At 43.0% G+C, this 18,138-nt stretch overlaps 1 protein-coding gene across 1 annotated transcript in view; it reads right to left on the bottom strand.

The window, feature by feature from the left end:
• The window catches only part of ITSN1 (intersectin 1), a 379,821-nt gene that overhangs the window by 244,248 nt on the left and 117,435 nt on the right, over window positions 1–18,138 (bottom strand). Inside the window, exon 9 of the mRNA XM_030202171.1 lies at window positions 7,097–7,197. Within this exon, the coding sequence (XP_030058031.1) occupies window positions 7,097–7,197 (101 nt within the window). The remainder of the gene's footprint in view (window positions 1–7,096; window positions 7,198–18,138) is intronic.

Here is an 18,138-nt window from a genome sequence, read left to right as displayed (position 1 = left end):
GCTAATGAGATGTTACCATCAATAACTGGATGCAAAATCACTCTGATTGTATCCTTAGATTTCTCTGCTGCCTTTGATATGGTTGTCACTCAATTTTGCTCTCTCGTCTCCATGAAATTGGTTTCTCGGGTACTATGTTAGACTGGTTTACTTCCTGCATCACCAATGTTCTTTCAGTGTGACTTCTGTTTCTTCTTCCCCTCAACATTCATTGGATTGTGGTGTTCCTCAGGGTTCTAAAATGTCTCCTCTGCTCTTTAATATCTATCTCAGCCCGTTAGCCACTCTTATACAGGACCATAACATCAAGTGTTTCTTCTATGCAGATGACATTCTACTAATTTTTCCTACCTCTCATAGCTCTCCACATCTCACTTCTTTACAAACCTGTTTGGATGTGCTAACAAACTGGCTAGATAACCGTACACTTGTGCTGAACCCAGCCAAAACCATAACATCTTGAATTACAGGTTTCCATCCCATGCCTTCTGTTACTCCATTTTATTCCACAGGCCCATTCCGACTATCATCTTTTTGTTACCTTGGCATTATTTTTGACTCAGATCTAATTTTGCCCTTCAAGTTTCTCAATTGTTTAAAAATTGGCTTCTTCACCCTCAGACGATTAAGATCTATTAAAGGCTTCACAGATGAAAACCTTTTGCGAATTTTGATCCAAGCTTTTCTAATTTCATGCATAGGTTACTGCAATGTGATCTACTGCAGTTTATCCAAATCCTTATCAAGAAGATTACAGACACTTCAGAACTCTGCAACAAGATTCTCTGGAGCTCATAGATACGATCGTGTTACCCCACTCATGATTAAACTTCATTGGCTTTCTATCCAGCATCGTCCTATCTTCAAAATCCTTTGTCTTACATATAAATCCTTACACCTCGGTTCACCTTCATATCTCTCCACTCTGGTTATCCCTTACACCCCCAGTCATTCACATAAGTCCTTGGACACACACCATTTGATCCTTCCCTCACCCCGTGCAGCCCATTGTGAATCCACATGGTCCTCTGCTTTTTTCTTCCTTACACCCAAAGTTTGGAACTACTGCCTATCCACAATAAGAGCTGAATCTTCCTTCTCCCAATTTAAAAACCTTTTGAAAACTCACTTCTTCCAATTAGCTTATGGTCTTAACCCCCCCCCCCTCCCACCTTGAAGATTATGGCCTGATTCCAGTCCTGGGTTCTGCTGTCATGATGTTTTGGTTCTCTATGGTCTCTTCTTTGAAGTTTGTGTTTTCTTATTGTTTGAATGCGCTCTTCCTATCATTAATGGTGTTCCCTTTTTTCTTTTAATATTTTACTTTATTTTACTGCTTTAATTATTGTTAACCACTTCAACCAATTTTTTGTTGCTTTGGCAGTATATCAAATTTTAAATAAACTATAACAACCAATTATTGATATGAACCGGCACCAATTAAGATTGCTGCATGCTACTCTATAATGCTGGGCACTTAATTCCAATAGCATACAACCCAAAAGGGGTCATGGCCTTGGGGGGTTAGGGGCATTCCAATTTACACCAGGTTTCAGGAGGCATATGTCTTGCACCCAGACTCGGGTGCAGAAATCAGCGCTAAATGCTAATTTATAAAGGGTGTGCACCCTATAGAATAGAACTTAGCAACAATCTTTTCCAGCATCTAGTTTTGAGCGCATTTATTGAATTCTCCCCTTTATGCTTTGTGTGCTCATGTTATTAAGTGTAAACAGTGCAGTGAAACTATCCATCTCTGATGTATTGCTGTATGTGTAATGGTCATTTAGCACTCTAGGAACTACTTTCCCTCAGTTCATTTCTCAAGCCATATTCTATCCTTGTGTCTCAAGCTTGACAGATGGCTTTCAGCTGGCATGAGTTTTTTTTATTTCATGTTTGATATTCTACTATATCTTTAATATCTCAATGCAGATAACAAAAGATTAATACTCCCTACAAACTACAATAAATGCTGGTTTATGGTACATATGGGTTGTTCTTAATCAGTGAAAGTCTTCCTTATCCTTAAATTTAAGGCCTCTCACACCAGTTATAATCCAACGAGACTTCTTTTCACCTCATGAGACTGCTCCATGAATTCTTGTTCAAAAAATTAAGCCAATAACATCCTGCTAAAGAACAGGTATTGCTGAGAGAGGACCAACGTAGATCATAAGGAGCTCTAGAGGCAAATTAGCACAGAGAGATACTTGGAAATACAGCTCAAATTGCAGACTATAGAAAAGGAAGTCTTAGAGCTTTTTGAATGTTGGTCACTTTCTGGTGACATATTTCATAAAAAGTGAAATTTGAAGAGTAGTGTCTATGAACCTCCAACTGTCATGATGCACTGCAGAGTGCCAAAGGTAACATATATGAATGTTAGACACAGGGAGCAAGAACACAGATCCAGTAATTAGTGAACAGAAGGGCTGCTTATGTCCACCATACAACACAACTCCTTGTACACAATCTCCCTGAAAGGCAGCCTTATACCATCAATTCCCTGGGGGGAAAAAAAAAAAAAAGCAATTCAGCCACAAATGAAGGCATGATTCAGAAAGAACTTAAAATGGATCAGGACATCTGAGGATCTAACAAAACAAAGTGATTCATTTTAGATGCTACCCAAAGCTTTGTATCTTCTAGCCTAGAACTTTCTTGCTCATTTCAGGTTTTCAGTCCAAACTGGAACTAGACTCTGGTTCAATAAGACTTCATTTGTAACTATCTAGTATACTTCCCTTATTTTAGATCTTCCTCCCAATTCAGTTCAGCCACTGCAGCAACAGTCTCTGTGATAAGCTTCACTTCACTCTGGAACTCAGCTAATGTGGGTCTTTTGTCTGGCTACTAGGTGTCTTGTTGAACAATGACAGAGATGCCCTCCCTCAGGATCCGAAAAGACAGCCTTTACAACATCCCCAGACCTGACCTACTCAAGATACAGAGCCCTGACCTGGAAATCAAATCCAGATTGTCATGACTGTGGTCGTGATCTCTTTTTGACTCACCCTATTTCCCGATGGTCAGCTTCTGAGCTGACTTCAGTCTGTTCTGTCCCCTTGCATTGCTGCTTCTTGCCTGTAGTGTTTCTACTTCCAGTGTGTTTCAAGCCTCTTTCCTGTAGTGCTTCCACTTACTCTATGCTCCAAGCCTCACTTTGGTGTTCAGTGTGTTTCCTGCCTCAGTCCTGAAGTTGTGACATCATTAGTGAGGGCCTTTATGAGGAAATGGTGGACATTCATTCAGGGCCTTTGCAATGCCAAAGGTCTCCAGGTTTGTCGGTGTGCTTGTTAGCACTTCTGCCCTGTTTCCCAGTTGGTGTGCTTGTTTCGCAAGTCTGCCCTGTTTCCTAGTTAGCGTGCCTGTGTGACATTTCAACTTTAGTTCTTCTGTTTGTCTGTGTGCTACAGTTAGCACTTCTGCTTTAGTTTTTCTGTTTGCCTGTGTGCTAGGATTAGCACTAGTGCCTGAGTTCACTGTCTTTGTGCTAGGTTAGCACTTCTGCCTTAGTTCTTTAGCTTGTCTGTGTGCTAGTGTTAGCATTTCTGTCTTGGTCTTGCCTAGAGCTCTGCCTAGTATGCCTTGCCTAGAGCTCAGCCTAGCCTGCCCTGCCTAGAGCTCAGCCTAGTCTGTCTTGCCCTGTGCTCTGCCTAACCTACCTCGTCTAATGCTCTGCCTAGTTCTCTCTTCCTTCTGCTGTTGTGTTTGGGTTCTCGTTCAGCCTTGCTGCCTGCATGAGAGGTTCTGTGTGCATCGGTTCCAGGTCGGCCTCGTGGCCCGATTGAGTGTCCTCTCTTCTGGCTTTACTTAGTTCTATTTCGGTGTTCCTGCCTAGTCCAGTCCTGGTTTGTGTCTTAGTTCTCTGTGTGCTTATTGCACTTCTAGTCTGCTCCAGTCCTGCTAGTCCAGTCCAGTCCTGGTTTGTATCTTAATGCAGCCTGTGTGCTCTGTGCACTTCTGGTCTGTTTCTGTCTTTGTGCTTATTGCATAAGTACATAAGTACATAAGTAGTGCCATACTGGGAAAGACCAAAGGTCCATCTAGCCCAGCATCCTGTCACCGACAGTGGCCAATCCAGGTCAAGGGCACCTGGCACGCTCCTCAAACGTAAAAACATTCCAGACAAGTTATACCTAAAAATGCGGAATTTTTCCAGTCCATTTAATAGCGGTCTATGGACTTGTCCTTTAGGAATCTATCTAACCCCTTTTTAAACTCCGTCAAGCTAACCGCCCGTACCACGTTCTCCGGCAATGAATTCCAGAGTCTAATTACACGTTGGGTGAAGAAAAATTTTCTCCGATTCGTTTTAAATTTACCACACTGTAGCTTCAACTCATGCCCTCTAGTCCTAGTATTTTTGGATAGCGTGAACAGTCGCTTCACATCCACCCGATCCATTCCACTCATTATTTTATACACTTCTATCATATCTCCCCTCAGCCGTCTCTTCTCCAAGCTGAAAAGCCCTAGCCTTCTCAGCCTCTCTTCATAGGAAAGTCGTCCCATCCCCACTATCATTTTCGTCGCCCTTCGCTGTACCTTTTCCAATTCTACTATATCTTTTTTGAGATACGGAGACCAGTACTGAACACAATACTCCAGGTGCGGTCGCACCATGGAGCGATACAACGGCATTATAACATCCGCACACCTGGACTCCATACCCTTCTTAATAACACCCAACATTCTATTCGCTTTCCTAGCCGCAGCAGCACACTGAGCAGAAGGTTTCAGCGTATCATCGACGACGACACCCAGATCCCTTTCTTGATCCGTAACTCCTAACGCGGAACCTTGCAAGACGTAGCTATAATTCGGGTTCCTCTTACCCACATGCATCACTTTGCACTTGTCAACATTGAACTTCATCTGCCACTTGCACGCCCATTCTCCCAGTCTCGCAAGGTCCTCCTGTAATCGTTCACATTCCTCCTGCGACTTGACGACCCTGAATAATTTTGTGTCATCGGCGAATTTAATTACCTCACTAGTTATTCCCATCTCTAGGTCATTTATAAATACATTAAAAAGCAACGGACCCAGCACAGACCCCTGCGGGACCCCACTAACTACCCTCCTCCACTGAGAATACTGGCCACGCAATCCTACTCTCTGCTTCCTATCTTTCAACCAGTTCTTAATCCATAATAATACCCTACCTCCGATTCCATGACTCTGCAATTTCTTCAGGAGTCTTTCGTGCGGCACTTTGTCAAACGCCTTCTGAAAATCCAGATATACAATATCAACCGGCTCCCCATTGTCCACGTGTTTGCTTACCCCCTCAAAAAAATGCATTAGATTGGTGAGGCAAGACTTCCCTTCACTAAATCCGTGCTGACTTTGTCTCATCAGTCCATGTTTTTGTATATGCTCTGCAATTTTATTCTTAATAATAGCCTCCACCATCTTGCCCGGCACCGACGTCAGACTCACCGGTCTATAATTTCCCGGATCTCCTCTGGAACCTTTCTTAAAAATCGGAGTAACATTGGCTACCCTCCAGTCTTCCGGTACTACACTCGATTTTAGGGACAGATTGCATATTTCTAACAGTAGCTCCGCAAGTTCATTTTTTAGTTCTATTAATACTCTGGGATGAATACCATCAGGTCCCGGTGATTTACTACTCTTCAGCTTGCTGAACTGACCCATTACATCCTCCAAGGTTACAGAGAATTTGTTTAGTTTCTCCGACTCCCCCGCTTCAAATATTCTTTCCGGCACCGGTGTCCCCCCCAAATCCTCCTCGGTGAAGACCGAAGCAAAGAATTCATTTAATTTCTCCGCTACGGCTTTGTCCTCCTTGATCGCCCCTTTAACACCATTTATGTCCAGCGGCCCAACCGACTCTTTGGCCGGTTTCCTGCTTTTAATGTATCTAAAAAAGTTTTTACTATGTATTTTTGCTTCCAACGCTAATTTCTTCTCAAAGTCCTTTTTTGCCCTCCTTATCTCCGCTTGGTTAGTATAGTCCTGGTTGGAGGGTTTTGCCTGCTGCTGCTGCTCGTCGACAGCAGCACAAGGGCTCACATTGTTCCTGAGTCCGAGACGGTGTGTTTAGAGCCTGAGACCGTAACACAGGTAAATCATATGGTAGTATCCAGTGCTTGCCACCAAGCTGACCCTATAATATTCATTTAAAGGAATATTTGTATAAACTGGAGGGAAAGCATATGCAGTGAGAGGTCAGATTTCTTTGCACATTTCACATTTATTTACTATACCACAAATTAAAATTAGATAAGCGGGTTACAATGCAAAAATATATTGGAAATAGAATAAGAGAGAAAGGAAGAGGAGACAAGGAGTGGCCTAATTAACAACAGTATTTATATAAATTAAACTATATTAAGCAAGAGAAAATTAAACATAAAATAAAATTGTGCTAAAATACACAGAGGTGAGGGAATGAGAAAGAACACACATGGACTATGGTAGAGCTCTGCTGTCAAGGGTCATGGGAGAGAGGATAGGAAATGATGTTCAGGTAGGTTATGGAAGAGAAAGCCTTGGAGAAGAAGTAAGCCTTGAGTATAACCTTGAATTTCAAAAAAAGACATCTCTAAGTGCAGTTCAGTAGGTATAGTATTCCATAGGGAGGGGGCCACAACTGCAAAACATGGGGTATGAGCAGAGTGTGAACAAATGTGAAGATGGGAAGGCACAGCAAGAAGGTTCTGTTGGGTACAGCATGAGGAATAAGCCAGTAAATAAGGAATAATAGACCTGCTGAGAAATTGGGGTACACTGGACTGAGAAACCTGAAAGATGATGATAGGAATTTTGAAACTGATTCAATAATATATGGGAAGCCAGTGTTAATATTGAAGGAGTGGGGTTACACTATCAAACTTCTTGGCGCTGTGGATTAATTTAACTGCTGTACTCTGAATTAGTTGCAAACAATGGAATTCGTAATGAGGACGACCCTGGTAGAGAGAGTTAAACATGAGATCACAAGTGAGTGTACAAGTAGGCAAAGAGAGCTTAGATCAAAGGGACAATGAACTAAGCAGATTTGTCGCAAAACAAAAATTGATTTTCTTAGTAAGACCTGACCTTTACAAGTATACATAAATACCTGTTAAATGTCCACTCATGGTTTTGTCATGGCTATTAAAGAGTTGCCTGTACTTCAGCCTTGATGACTGTGGGACAGCCCATTCTGCTGCTGCGGAAACACTAAAAAAGAGGACAGTGAAATTGCATTAATACAAAATCATATTCTGGCTGTGGGCTTTTCAGTGCTAAGAATATTTTTTCTTTTTTTGCCTAACAATGTCCTTCTGCTCCTGAGAGTTCCCAACTCTGTCAGAACCATAGCTGTTTTCTTGTATTTTATACCCCCTTCCAATTTACTTAGCCCTGTTACTGAAATGATTGTCCTTGACTGGGCTCCGTACATCAAGGTTGCTTCCATAAGCTTGCAATCACAGGCCCTAAATCCAAGCAATAGTATGTTGTGCAATTAATCCCCCCACCCCCTCCAGAACCGTGATAGAAAGGACATTTGGCATCTTGAAGCCACGATTCAAGTGTCTGGACCAGTCAGGAGGGAATTATTCTGCACCCCAGCTAAAGTCTGCGATAACATCTCAGCCTGCTGCGTGCTCCACAACTTAGTCCTTACTCACAAGATTCCAGACCCAGAGGGACTACTGCTGCCAGACACAGACAGAGATGAGGAGGAGAAAGTTGAGCAACATCAGAATCTGACACCCCCTACAGGTATACCAGCGGGTAGTGGCTGCAAGAAATAAACTCATTTAGACACATACCTTTTGTGTAAATGAACCTTTATTAAACAGGACCCAATATACAATACTGATCTTGCCCCCCCCTCCCCACCCCACCCCACCGTGTCTCAGTATGCCCACAGTATCTCTAGTATCATTTTTTTAATTCAAACATATGTGTGATTATATGAACAGGTGATGTACTGTGCCACCATGATAACCACCCTCACTGTGCCCTGTGAGAACCTGTGATAACCCTCCCATGCTCTATTTTCTCCTTTTGCATTGACCACACATTGGGAGAGGCACCTGCTGATGTATGCTGTCTGGGATGATGACGGCTGCCCTGGAGAAACCTGTCACCTTGACCTGCTCCAGAATCATACCTGGCCTCCCCATAGAAGATGCAGAAGACCAAGCATTGGTATCTCACTCCACTAGGGCCATGCTCTTGGGGGAGGGAGCATGCTGGGGCAAAGGTGGATGATGAGGGGGGGCCCTAGTGTTGATGGGTGCAACAACAGCTGGGGGAGCAGGAAGGCCAGGGTCCAGATCTACATAGTGATGGTTCCAAGATTTGCGTTGATGTTACACAGGCCATCTTATATTATAGCTCTCAGATCCTGAAAAACCCTGCAAGACTAAAGACCTCTGCCATGAGCAGGGAGTGTTGCTGCCAGATGTCACTTACAAGTACTGATATGTCCTCTTCCTGCTCAGAGCTGCTGATGGAAGTTGTTGATGTATCCTCTACCATAACCTCCTTCTCATGTTCTAGGTTGACCTCTAATGTCTCCCCTGCACATCCTCCACCTCCTCTGGTGATATCTCTTGCACCTCCTCAGGCTCTTCCAGAACAGCTTTGATGCCATCACCTGCCACTTCATTGCAATCTTCCTCTGAAGGAAATCTGCTGGGTCTCCAATTGCTGCTACCTCCAGCCTTCAGTCCTCAATGGTGACAGGCAACAGTGGTGGCTGCTACCTGCTGGACTCTTGAGAACAGGCAGGATCGGCCTCCTTGACCCTGCTGCCATACTCTCCAGTGAGATGCGTCCCTACAGCCTCTACAAGATAAAAATAAGTGGGATATTTCTAAGGTCCGAGCTCTGACACAGTAAAGGTCTGCTGGCCAAGGAATGGCCCGAGTGGATTTTCAACAGAAGATCATAAACAATAGCTGTAATGTTGTCATTTATGGTATTGCTTTTGGAAAGCAGAAGCCTTAGCACAATATCTGCCTGTTCATGAGGCTTAGCATCAGACAGAGTCAAAGGCTACACTGTGTCACCATGTAAGTACAATAATGGTCCTTTGCAAAGTCTAAACAGTATGCCTCTCAGTAGAACCAACAGAATAACTATAAATCTTACTATGCCTTCTTCACATCTTTGCACTTTAGGAAAGCCCACTTAGACGGAGGGAAGGGTAGTAGGATAGGAGGGGGGAATCATATGATTCTAGTGTGCAAATCATTTTGGTGTTACCAATACATATAGGCCCACAGTGAGGGAGGCATGCCATGCTGAGACCAACTGCAATTTCCTACTTTAGATGAAGGTCTTCATTTCCAGATGTTAAAGAACATGTGAGGACATGCAGGGGATGGATGGGTGGTGCAGACAGGAAAACATATAGGGTGAGCACTACCCTGTTGCAAATGTGCACTGTGGAATGTAGTAAATGCCATAACTCACCCACTCTCCTGTGTGCCGTGTCACGCTCACTGACTCCTGCAATACTGGCCTGGTCACAGGTGGCCATTATATCCTTTTCTAGTGGAGCGAGGGCTATACAGCTGTCATAGCTGTCAGGGCCCTCACAATGTCGAGCAGCCTCCTTTTTGTGGGCTCTGGCACACAGGTGGCTCTATTGGGTTTTTTTTAAGTTCTTGACATCGCAGTTTTGATGGAAAATGGCATTGAGGTTTTCGCAAAGATCTTATAGTTGGAATAGACTTCCTGGACCTATACGTCTAGCTTCATCTCTACCTGTTTTCAAATCTATGCTGAAAACCCACCTTTTCACTATTGCTTTTAGCTCCTAGCCACTACTCAATTGCCCTCCCCCTTGTCCCTTCCTTCCTTCTCACCTATACTTCCCTCACCCGTAACTGTCTCGTCTATCTGTATTATTTAGATTGTAAGCTCTTTTGAGCAGGGACTGTCTCTCTTTATGTCAGGTGTTCAGCGCTGCATGCGTCTGGTAGCGCTATACAAATGCTAATAATAGTTTGCGCTGAACCTTGCCACAGCAACTCCATTACAGCACATTGTAGTGCCTTATCTCCCTGTCTAGGAACATGACCTCATCTTGGCCAAAATTCACGTTCCATAAGCCAGCAACCCTGCTCAGTGTCATGACAGTTGCAGTGAGCTTAAGGTAGGTGCCAACACACCTATTTTACAAAGCAGTTATCCATGCACACACATGATCAACCAAATGCACATAATCTAGCTGCATGGTTTTAAAGAATTAGCACTAAAATTGTCTGATGCAGCAATATGTACAGCCATATATCCAAGTTCTGACTGCACATTTGTTGCTTCTATCATCAGTAATCTACACATGTTCAGGCAGATACTTTCTCATTCCTCCCCACGATTATGGCTCTTATTAGAGTGCATTCTCAGTACTTAACAGAAACATAGAAAAATGACAGCAGATAAAGGCCAAATGAATTATTCAGTCTGCCCATCCATATCATCCACTATCTCTTCCTTCTCCAAATGCCTGTCCCATACTGTCTTGAATTCAGACACAGTCCCTGTCTCTGCCACCTCCACTGGGAGATCGTTCCATGCATCCAACACCCTTTCCATAAAAAAATATTTCCTTAGATTACTTCTGAGTCCATCTCCTTTTACCTTCACCTTATGCCCTCTCATTCCAGAGCTCCCTTTCAGTTGAAAGGAAAGTGTCCCAGGATCTTTCTAAATGGCTATGCCTCACCAGGCAACAGAATGGATGAGAACTGCACCTGTGTGCACTGTATCTAATTGGCCCCCATTTCAATGAGGCCCCAATGGCTTTTTTTGAGCTCCTGGTGGCCACTTTCCTCCCCCCCCTTTGTCCGTCAGCAGGAACAAACATCAGTGTAAGCCCACACTGAGGAAGCTGATCTGAGTAGCTGAGGTAAATCTTCACTGTTTTTATGGGCACCACAGATCTGCTCTCCATATAGACTTTTCTGTCTACCAAGCAAGCAGGCATCCCTAATGAGTGAATCCTTTTGATCTATGCCTTCACTACAAGGGGGGGGGGTTACAATTACTTTATAGGCTAGAGGAATGGATCACTTTCAGGGTAGCATTAAGGCAATGAAAAATTTAGCAGGTGCCTAGGGCCCACTTACTTATGGGTGTGCCCTCTTGGAAGTGTTCATTTCATGGAACTCAAGGTATGAAGAAGATTTAGAGGTGGGAGACAGGAGCCACCACTGCCTTCAGAGATCAGTCTTTTCCCCCAGAGCCCAATACATTGCCCCCCATTTGCAGAGCTGCAGAGTTACCCAGTTCCAGAGGGCATAATGGTATCTGCAGAACTGTTTTCAATTGGCAGCGTCATGGGCAACAAACATCACACTGCTTAGGGATGTTAGTTCAAAACCAGGCCAAGTTACACAAAAAAAAAACAAACAAAAAAAAAGGGTTCCCTCCTGGAACTTTGTGTTTGATTTTCAAGGTCCTCAGACAAAATGGGCCACAGTACTTAAAGAATAAGTTTGCCCTTTACACACCTTTGAGACCTCTAAGGTTCTCTGAAGGAGCATCACTATCTGTACCCTCATCAAAAGAAATCATACAAGCCTTCTCAGCAGTAGCTCCCATGCTCTGGAATTTACTCCCATAGGGGTTATGTCTAACTTAATTACCTCTATTTCAGAGAGCAGGTGAAAGCCTGACTCTTCTCCCAAGCCTTTAATACATAAGGTAACTGACCATACATCACTCTACAGATGGACTAGCTTGCTACACACACTGCAACTTTAGACCAGTTCCTTATATCTTGTTTAACTGTACAAAGAACTTGATTTGAGTTTAGCCACTCATCTATTTATCCCAACTGAGGGCTCGATGCACAAAACTTATCAGACCAGACCATGCATTTTTGACTGGCTCCAGCTGGTTTTGCAAGCAAGGTATTCAGTGGGCAATGCACAAAGGGGTTCTGCGGGCTCTTTTGCATCCGCAGTGGCAGCCAATGGGAATTGCATGCAAACATGCAAATGAGCTTAGTATTTGAATGTGCATTCTGTGGGATGCACAGCCGTTTACGAGCAATGCAAAGAAAGGACGGCCTACCTTTTGCAGGAGAAATTTTTTTAGGAGGTCTGGAGCAGCCGCTGGTGGCTCCTGGATATGCACCAGATAGCAAAAGGGATGCAGGAGACATAAAAACAAACAAAATATTCCCACATAAAGAAAACACCAAAACTTTAGAGCTGCCACTTCAACATCAGACACCGGCAGCTTTAAGAGGAAGAATATAGTTTGGGTGAGCAATCTGACTCGTTGATCTGAGAGGACTTGTTGGCCAGGTCGACTACCTCCTCGGGGTAGCTGATCTTAGTGAAGCTCTTCTCCTTCTGGGGGGTTCCCTTAAGGGGAAGAGCTCATCAGTGGCATAGAGCTTGGGTTCCCATGCCCCAGGGAGCTTACGCATTATGGCACCCAAAACTGAAGGGCTGTAACAACCCTCCCGACACCTGTACCCGGCACGGTAATTGTAAGCTTTGTAACAAAACCCCTAATGTTTTTTCACACTTAGTGATTGACTGTTCTACACATGTACAGCTTAGCAATTGCATTCTTCCTTACCAAGCTGACTTGCATACAATTTTCATTGAGAATCGGTTGGTATTTCCACATCAGAAGTTTTTATTGAGGTGGAAATACCAAGTAGTTTTTTTGGTGGTGGGGGGACTTCTGTGCATCTGCCCCTGACTCTGTACCATCCATCTTGTCTCCATCTATATATCAGCACTTGGCCTTTCGGCTCCATAGTAAGCTGTATTGTAGAAAAGCAACAGCATCATATCTATGTTACTTAAATATTCTAATGCATACTTATTAGGTGTTTCATTAGTATTATGCCTCTGTTATTTGAATTTCAGGGCTGTTAAATGTATATTTCTGAAACTGTTTAATGGTGATCCTATTATTAGGTTTCAATTTGCTGGTTTCAAGCTTAAATCATTTATTGTATTTATGTTTATATTTGGTCATTTTACTATTGTTATGCTGTTAAAGATGGCTGCAACTCACTGGAGGGGGAATCGCACTAATATACAAATTCTTCTTCACCGCCGAAGCCATAAGAGTCTATAACATCACAACTGGAAATTGCCTTGTCACACAACAGCTAGCCACCCCCGCATAGGGTTACCCTGCGGCCACTTAGAGAGTCTATCCCCAGCACAGTTCAGGTCTGCCTGCACCTGCCGCTTGTGCTGTACACTAGCACCCTCCTCCCACTGACTGGGTTCCAACTGCCTCTGGGCGAGTCTCCTGCTCTCAAAATAACCTCAGTGATTTCTAGGATACTGGGGCCACACTCCCAACAGTTCCCAGAAAGCACCAACACACAAACCACCAGGACTCTTTATCAGTCCAGACAAGCAGGGCGAACAAATTATGTTTAATCTCACAAAAATATTGAACAGTGGACAGAAAATGTGCAATCAGCAAACAGTAACAAGTAACTGAAAAATGGATCAATTAGAAAACTAACTAAACATTTGTATACTGTCTAAACAGTACCTGGGAAGATCAGGACATATAGCTGTTCACAAGTTATCAAATGTAACTGTTTTACAGGGCCTTTCCAAAGAGATCCAACTCTCTTTTCTTCCTGTCTAAGACTGGGGCAAGAGCCAGTAAAGTTCAAATGAAAATGAGCTCCTGGGCCAATTAGAGCTCGGAAAACAAGTTTTTAAGTATACTGCAGACTGCCTTTCGAAAAGGCTTAAACAAAAAGAACAGCCTTGGTTCTGCAGCAGCTTCAAAATACAAACATGCACAACTTGCTAGCAATACACTTCAGGAAATACCCAATACATTTTACAGGCTTAAAACACAAAGGACAAAACATTACAAAACCACTTGTGCTGCATCATATTCTATAAGTCCCCAGGAAAATTGGAATACAGCTCAAACAAACCTCATGGACTTCATATCTAACACCTGTATAGGGAAAGGGAATGGGACTCGTCTCGATATAACTCCTTTCTGTGGGGGGGTTTTTTGCAACTACATTCAAAGCGGTTTACATAGTATATACAGGTACTTATGTGTACCTAGGGCAATGAAGGGTTAAGTGACTTGCCCAGAGTCACAAGGAGCTGCAGTGAGAACTGAACCCAGTTAGCTAACCCAAATACAATGTTAATAGGAGATATTAACCTACACCTAGAAGATCAGAACACAAAAGCACCAGAGGATGCAACGAATTCCTCCAATTTTGGGACTTCCAACAACCACCAATGACTACAACTCACATCAAAGGCCATCCACTAGACCTACAAGCATACAGATTCTCACTGAACCAAGACCTCAATTTACAAAACCAAAGATTGTCGTAGACCCCGTGGTCCGACCACTTCAAATTAGAAATGACCCTCTACTGGAAAGAACAGATCAAACCAACACAAATACAAACCATATACAAAACAAGAGAAAGGTGGAAGCTACCAAATTCTGGTTCTTCATTTACAAAAACCAGTGGTCACCACCAACAGAATCCCCAGAATTCCTATTAGAATGGGACAAAAGATGCACTGCAGTTTTAGACGGTATAGCCTCCATCTTAACTAAAATCACAAAAAATGCAACACAGTCCCATGGTACGGACTAGGAACTGAAAGAGCTACAAATTTACTGCAGAAGACAAGAATGAATACGGGGGGGGGGGGGGGGGGGGGGGGGAATGAAAACACTATAACTACATGGAGAGAAGTGAAAAATATGTATAAGATCAAAATAAGACAGACCAAAAGGAAGTTCTATAAAGATCAGTTACACCCAGACTATAAAGACACAAATAAACTATATAAGCTAGTAAATACCCTACTAAACACCAAACCATTGATAATAGCAAATGAAGGTCCCCCACTATCAAATGAATTAGCCAAATATTTTGAAGAAAAGATTCTCAACCTAAGGAAAAACCTACCACAGGACAACAGCAACCTTGAAACTTTCACAGATGAACTCGACTATCCACCAGAGGAATCTTCAGTGGACAGGACATGGATGACCTTCACACAAACCACCAACGAGACAGTAGCACAAACACTAAGAAAATTTGTCACTGTTTGCTGGACACATGCCCCAACTATATCATGAAAACACTTCTTAATCAGTTCATAGAACAACTAACCTCCCATCTGAATTACATGTTCAGGGAGGGCCGATTCCCGAAGGATCAGGGCAACATAATGCTCACATCAATCCCTAAGGACGCTAAGAAAAACACAAACTACAGACCAGTAGTATCCATACCACTAACTACCAAAATTATGGAAGGAAAAGCAGCCAATCAGCTAACTGATTACCTCACTAAATTCTCTATAGTACACAGAACCCAAGGATTAAGGCCATTCACAGCACAGAAACGGTTCTAACCACACTCCTGGCCAAAAAACATCCTCCTACTACAGTTTGACATGACTAGTGCATTCGACATGGTCGACCACCAAATCCTACAAAGAATACTCGACAAAATGGGAATCGGAGGAAAGGTGCTGGATTGGTTCAAAGTGTTTCTCAACACCAGAAATTATCAAGTGAAGACAAACTCATCAATTTCCCACCCATGGAAAGCAGAATGTGGAGTCCTTCAGGGCTCACCACTATCAACAGTACTATTCAGCCTAACGATGGTCCCCCCTAACCCGATCACTATCCAAACAGGGCTTCAACCCCTTCATATACACAGATGATTTGTCAATCTTCATCCCTTTCAACAAAGACCTATCAGAAATTACAACCAGAATAACAGACAGCATAAATACAATGGAACCAGGGGCAACAGTTTTCAAACCAAAACTGAACAGAGAAAAAACACACTGCCTAATACTTACATCACCTCACAATACCGAATGCTTCCCAACAATCAATGCTCTGGGAACACCCAGAGAAACTGAAAATCCTAGGAATCACTATTAATCGCAATCTATCATTCAACACCCAGATAGGAATCACTACAAAGAAAATGTTTCACACAATGTGGAAACTCAAACAAATAAAAAACTACTTCCCAAGAGACACACTCCACACGCTTGTCCAAACCTTCGTACTGTAATAGGATCTACACTGGATGTAAGAAACAGACCTTGAAAAAGTTACAAACGGCACAAAACACAGCAGCAAGACTCATATAGGACAACAATCGATTCGATGGTGCAAGACCTTTACTCCAAAACTTACACCAGCTACCCATCAAAGCATGCATATACTTCAAGATCTGCTCCATAGCCTACAGAATAGTCTTGACCAGCCTAATAGATTTACCAAGACACAACACATCCATCAACGCGAGATCATATCTCACCCTCCACTATCCCAAACGTTGAGGCCTAAAATACAAATCCATGTACTTGATCAACTTCACCTACTCTGCACCAAACTATGAAACTCACTACCGAAAGATCTAAAATCAATAAACTATCTATCTAAAATTTCGCAAATACCTGAAAGCACATTTTTTCAGAAAAGTCCTTCCAGATGATCACAACTAATCTAACAGATCACTGACCATCTCCAGATATCTAGAACACGGACTGAACTAACTACACACTCATCAACCCTATCACCCATAAAAACCTGTATCCACTATTGCTATGCAAAATGTAAGCCACACTGAACCTACCAACAGGTTGGAAAATGTGGGGCATAAAAGCAGAAATAAATAAATAACATTTTACAAAATTGTAAGTTTTATGTTAAACCGTACACCACCTTGAATCTCTTCATAAAGGAGTATTTGTGTGGTTCAAGGGAGCCTCCACATAAATATTTGTGGTACAGCCATCAGTGGATTAATGCCCTGGTCAGAAATACAATGTGGCTTTGCCACTTGATTTGAATATCCCATCCCATATAAGCTATGATGGAGGTAGGTGAATGATGGGCTTCACTAGTACAACTACCATTTCTTCGGAGGGGGGGAGAGGAGGAAGTGTACATTTTCCATTTGGGAATACACTTCTCAATGTGTGGCTTACATAGCCTGTACACATCGATCTCGGAGAGAAGCACTTCTGTGACAGAGAAGGTAACTGCTGGGGAAGATGTGTGAAGGCATTTTTATGGGAGTTGTGGGCCACAAAATCACATATGCCTCCACCCACTCCAAATATTGATTGTGGGTATCTTTATCAATTATTCTCTCTGAAGCATCCTGCGATAGGTATAGAGAGGGAAGTAGCCATGGCTGTAGCATGGCTACTGCCTCTGGGCCCCTGCTTACACAGGCAAGATGTTCTGCCTTGCAGACCGGGAAGCAGGCCTCCTTACATGTAGCTCAGGTTCACAAGTTTTTCACTACTGTTGTCAGGCCAATGCTCTAATGTCACGATCCATAATTGGATATCTTTTCTGGGCTGGTGTACCTGTAATAACTGATTTATCTCTGGTGATGAGATACACCACTTAGTTATGTTTTGGACACAGGAAAATGGCTGGGTATGGCTTCAGATACCAGAGGAAACATTTATGCTGGCAACCTGTGAATATTGCATGACACAGCATATGTGTTCCATAAGCTAGGGAATCTATCCCATGGGCTGATAGGGATTTGGCGTGCAGATCTGGGATTGCTCAGATTCTATATACAGCAGGCAGTCCAGTATCAATTAAGGAGACCAACACTGTGAAGCTATGCCATTGCTGTGGATGGGGGCAGCAGTGAGGGTGGAAACATTAATGTGCTCACTGTAATGCCTGTTCAATAGAGCAAGGCTAATTATTCTGTGTAACTTAGGAAACAACCATGCCATGGACTCTGTCTCTATATTAGGCAAATAAATATGTCCTTTTAGGTGTGTTCATAGGTCTGCAGAGGAAAAGAATATCCTCAGCGGCATTAAGACTGCCACGTGATTTATATGGCTATCAATGGGCAATCTTGATAATCAGGGGCTGTCATGTGATGGCAGTGGCCTTTAGGTTAGACCAAACATGGGCTTGGTGGAGTACAGCCATTACTTCTGAATTTCCTTGTGTCATATTAAATGGTCACTGTCATGAAAGATTACACCACCCAGCTCCACTATATTTGCTGATGAGAACATGCACCACACAATATATTAGTCTCAAAGTCAGGTGTTGGATATTTGCTGTGCACTACTTGCATCAGGGAGGGAACAGAGGATCACTTCTCACTCA

Source organism: Microcaecilia unicolor, chromosome 4, assembly GCF_901765095.1.
Source record: "Microcaecilia unicolor chromosome 4, aMicUni1.1, whole genome shotgun sequence".
NCBI lineage: Eukaryota > Metazoa > Chordata > Amphibia > Gymnophiona > Siphonopidae > Microcaecilia > Microcaecilia unicolor.
The sequence above is the reverse complement of the archived record's forward strand: the minus strand, read 5'-3'. Positions and strand labels throughout refer to the sequence as shown.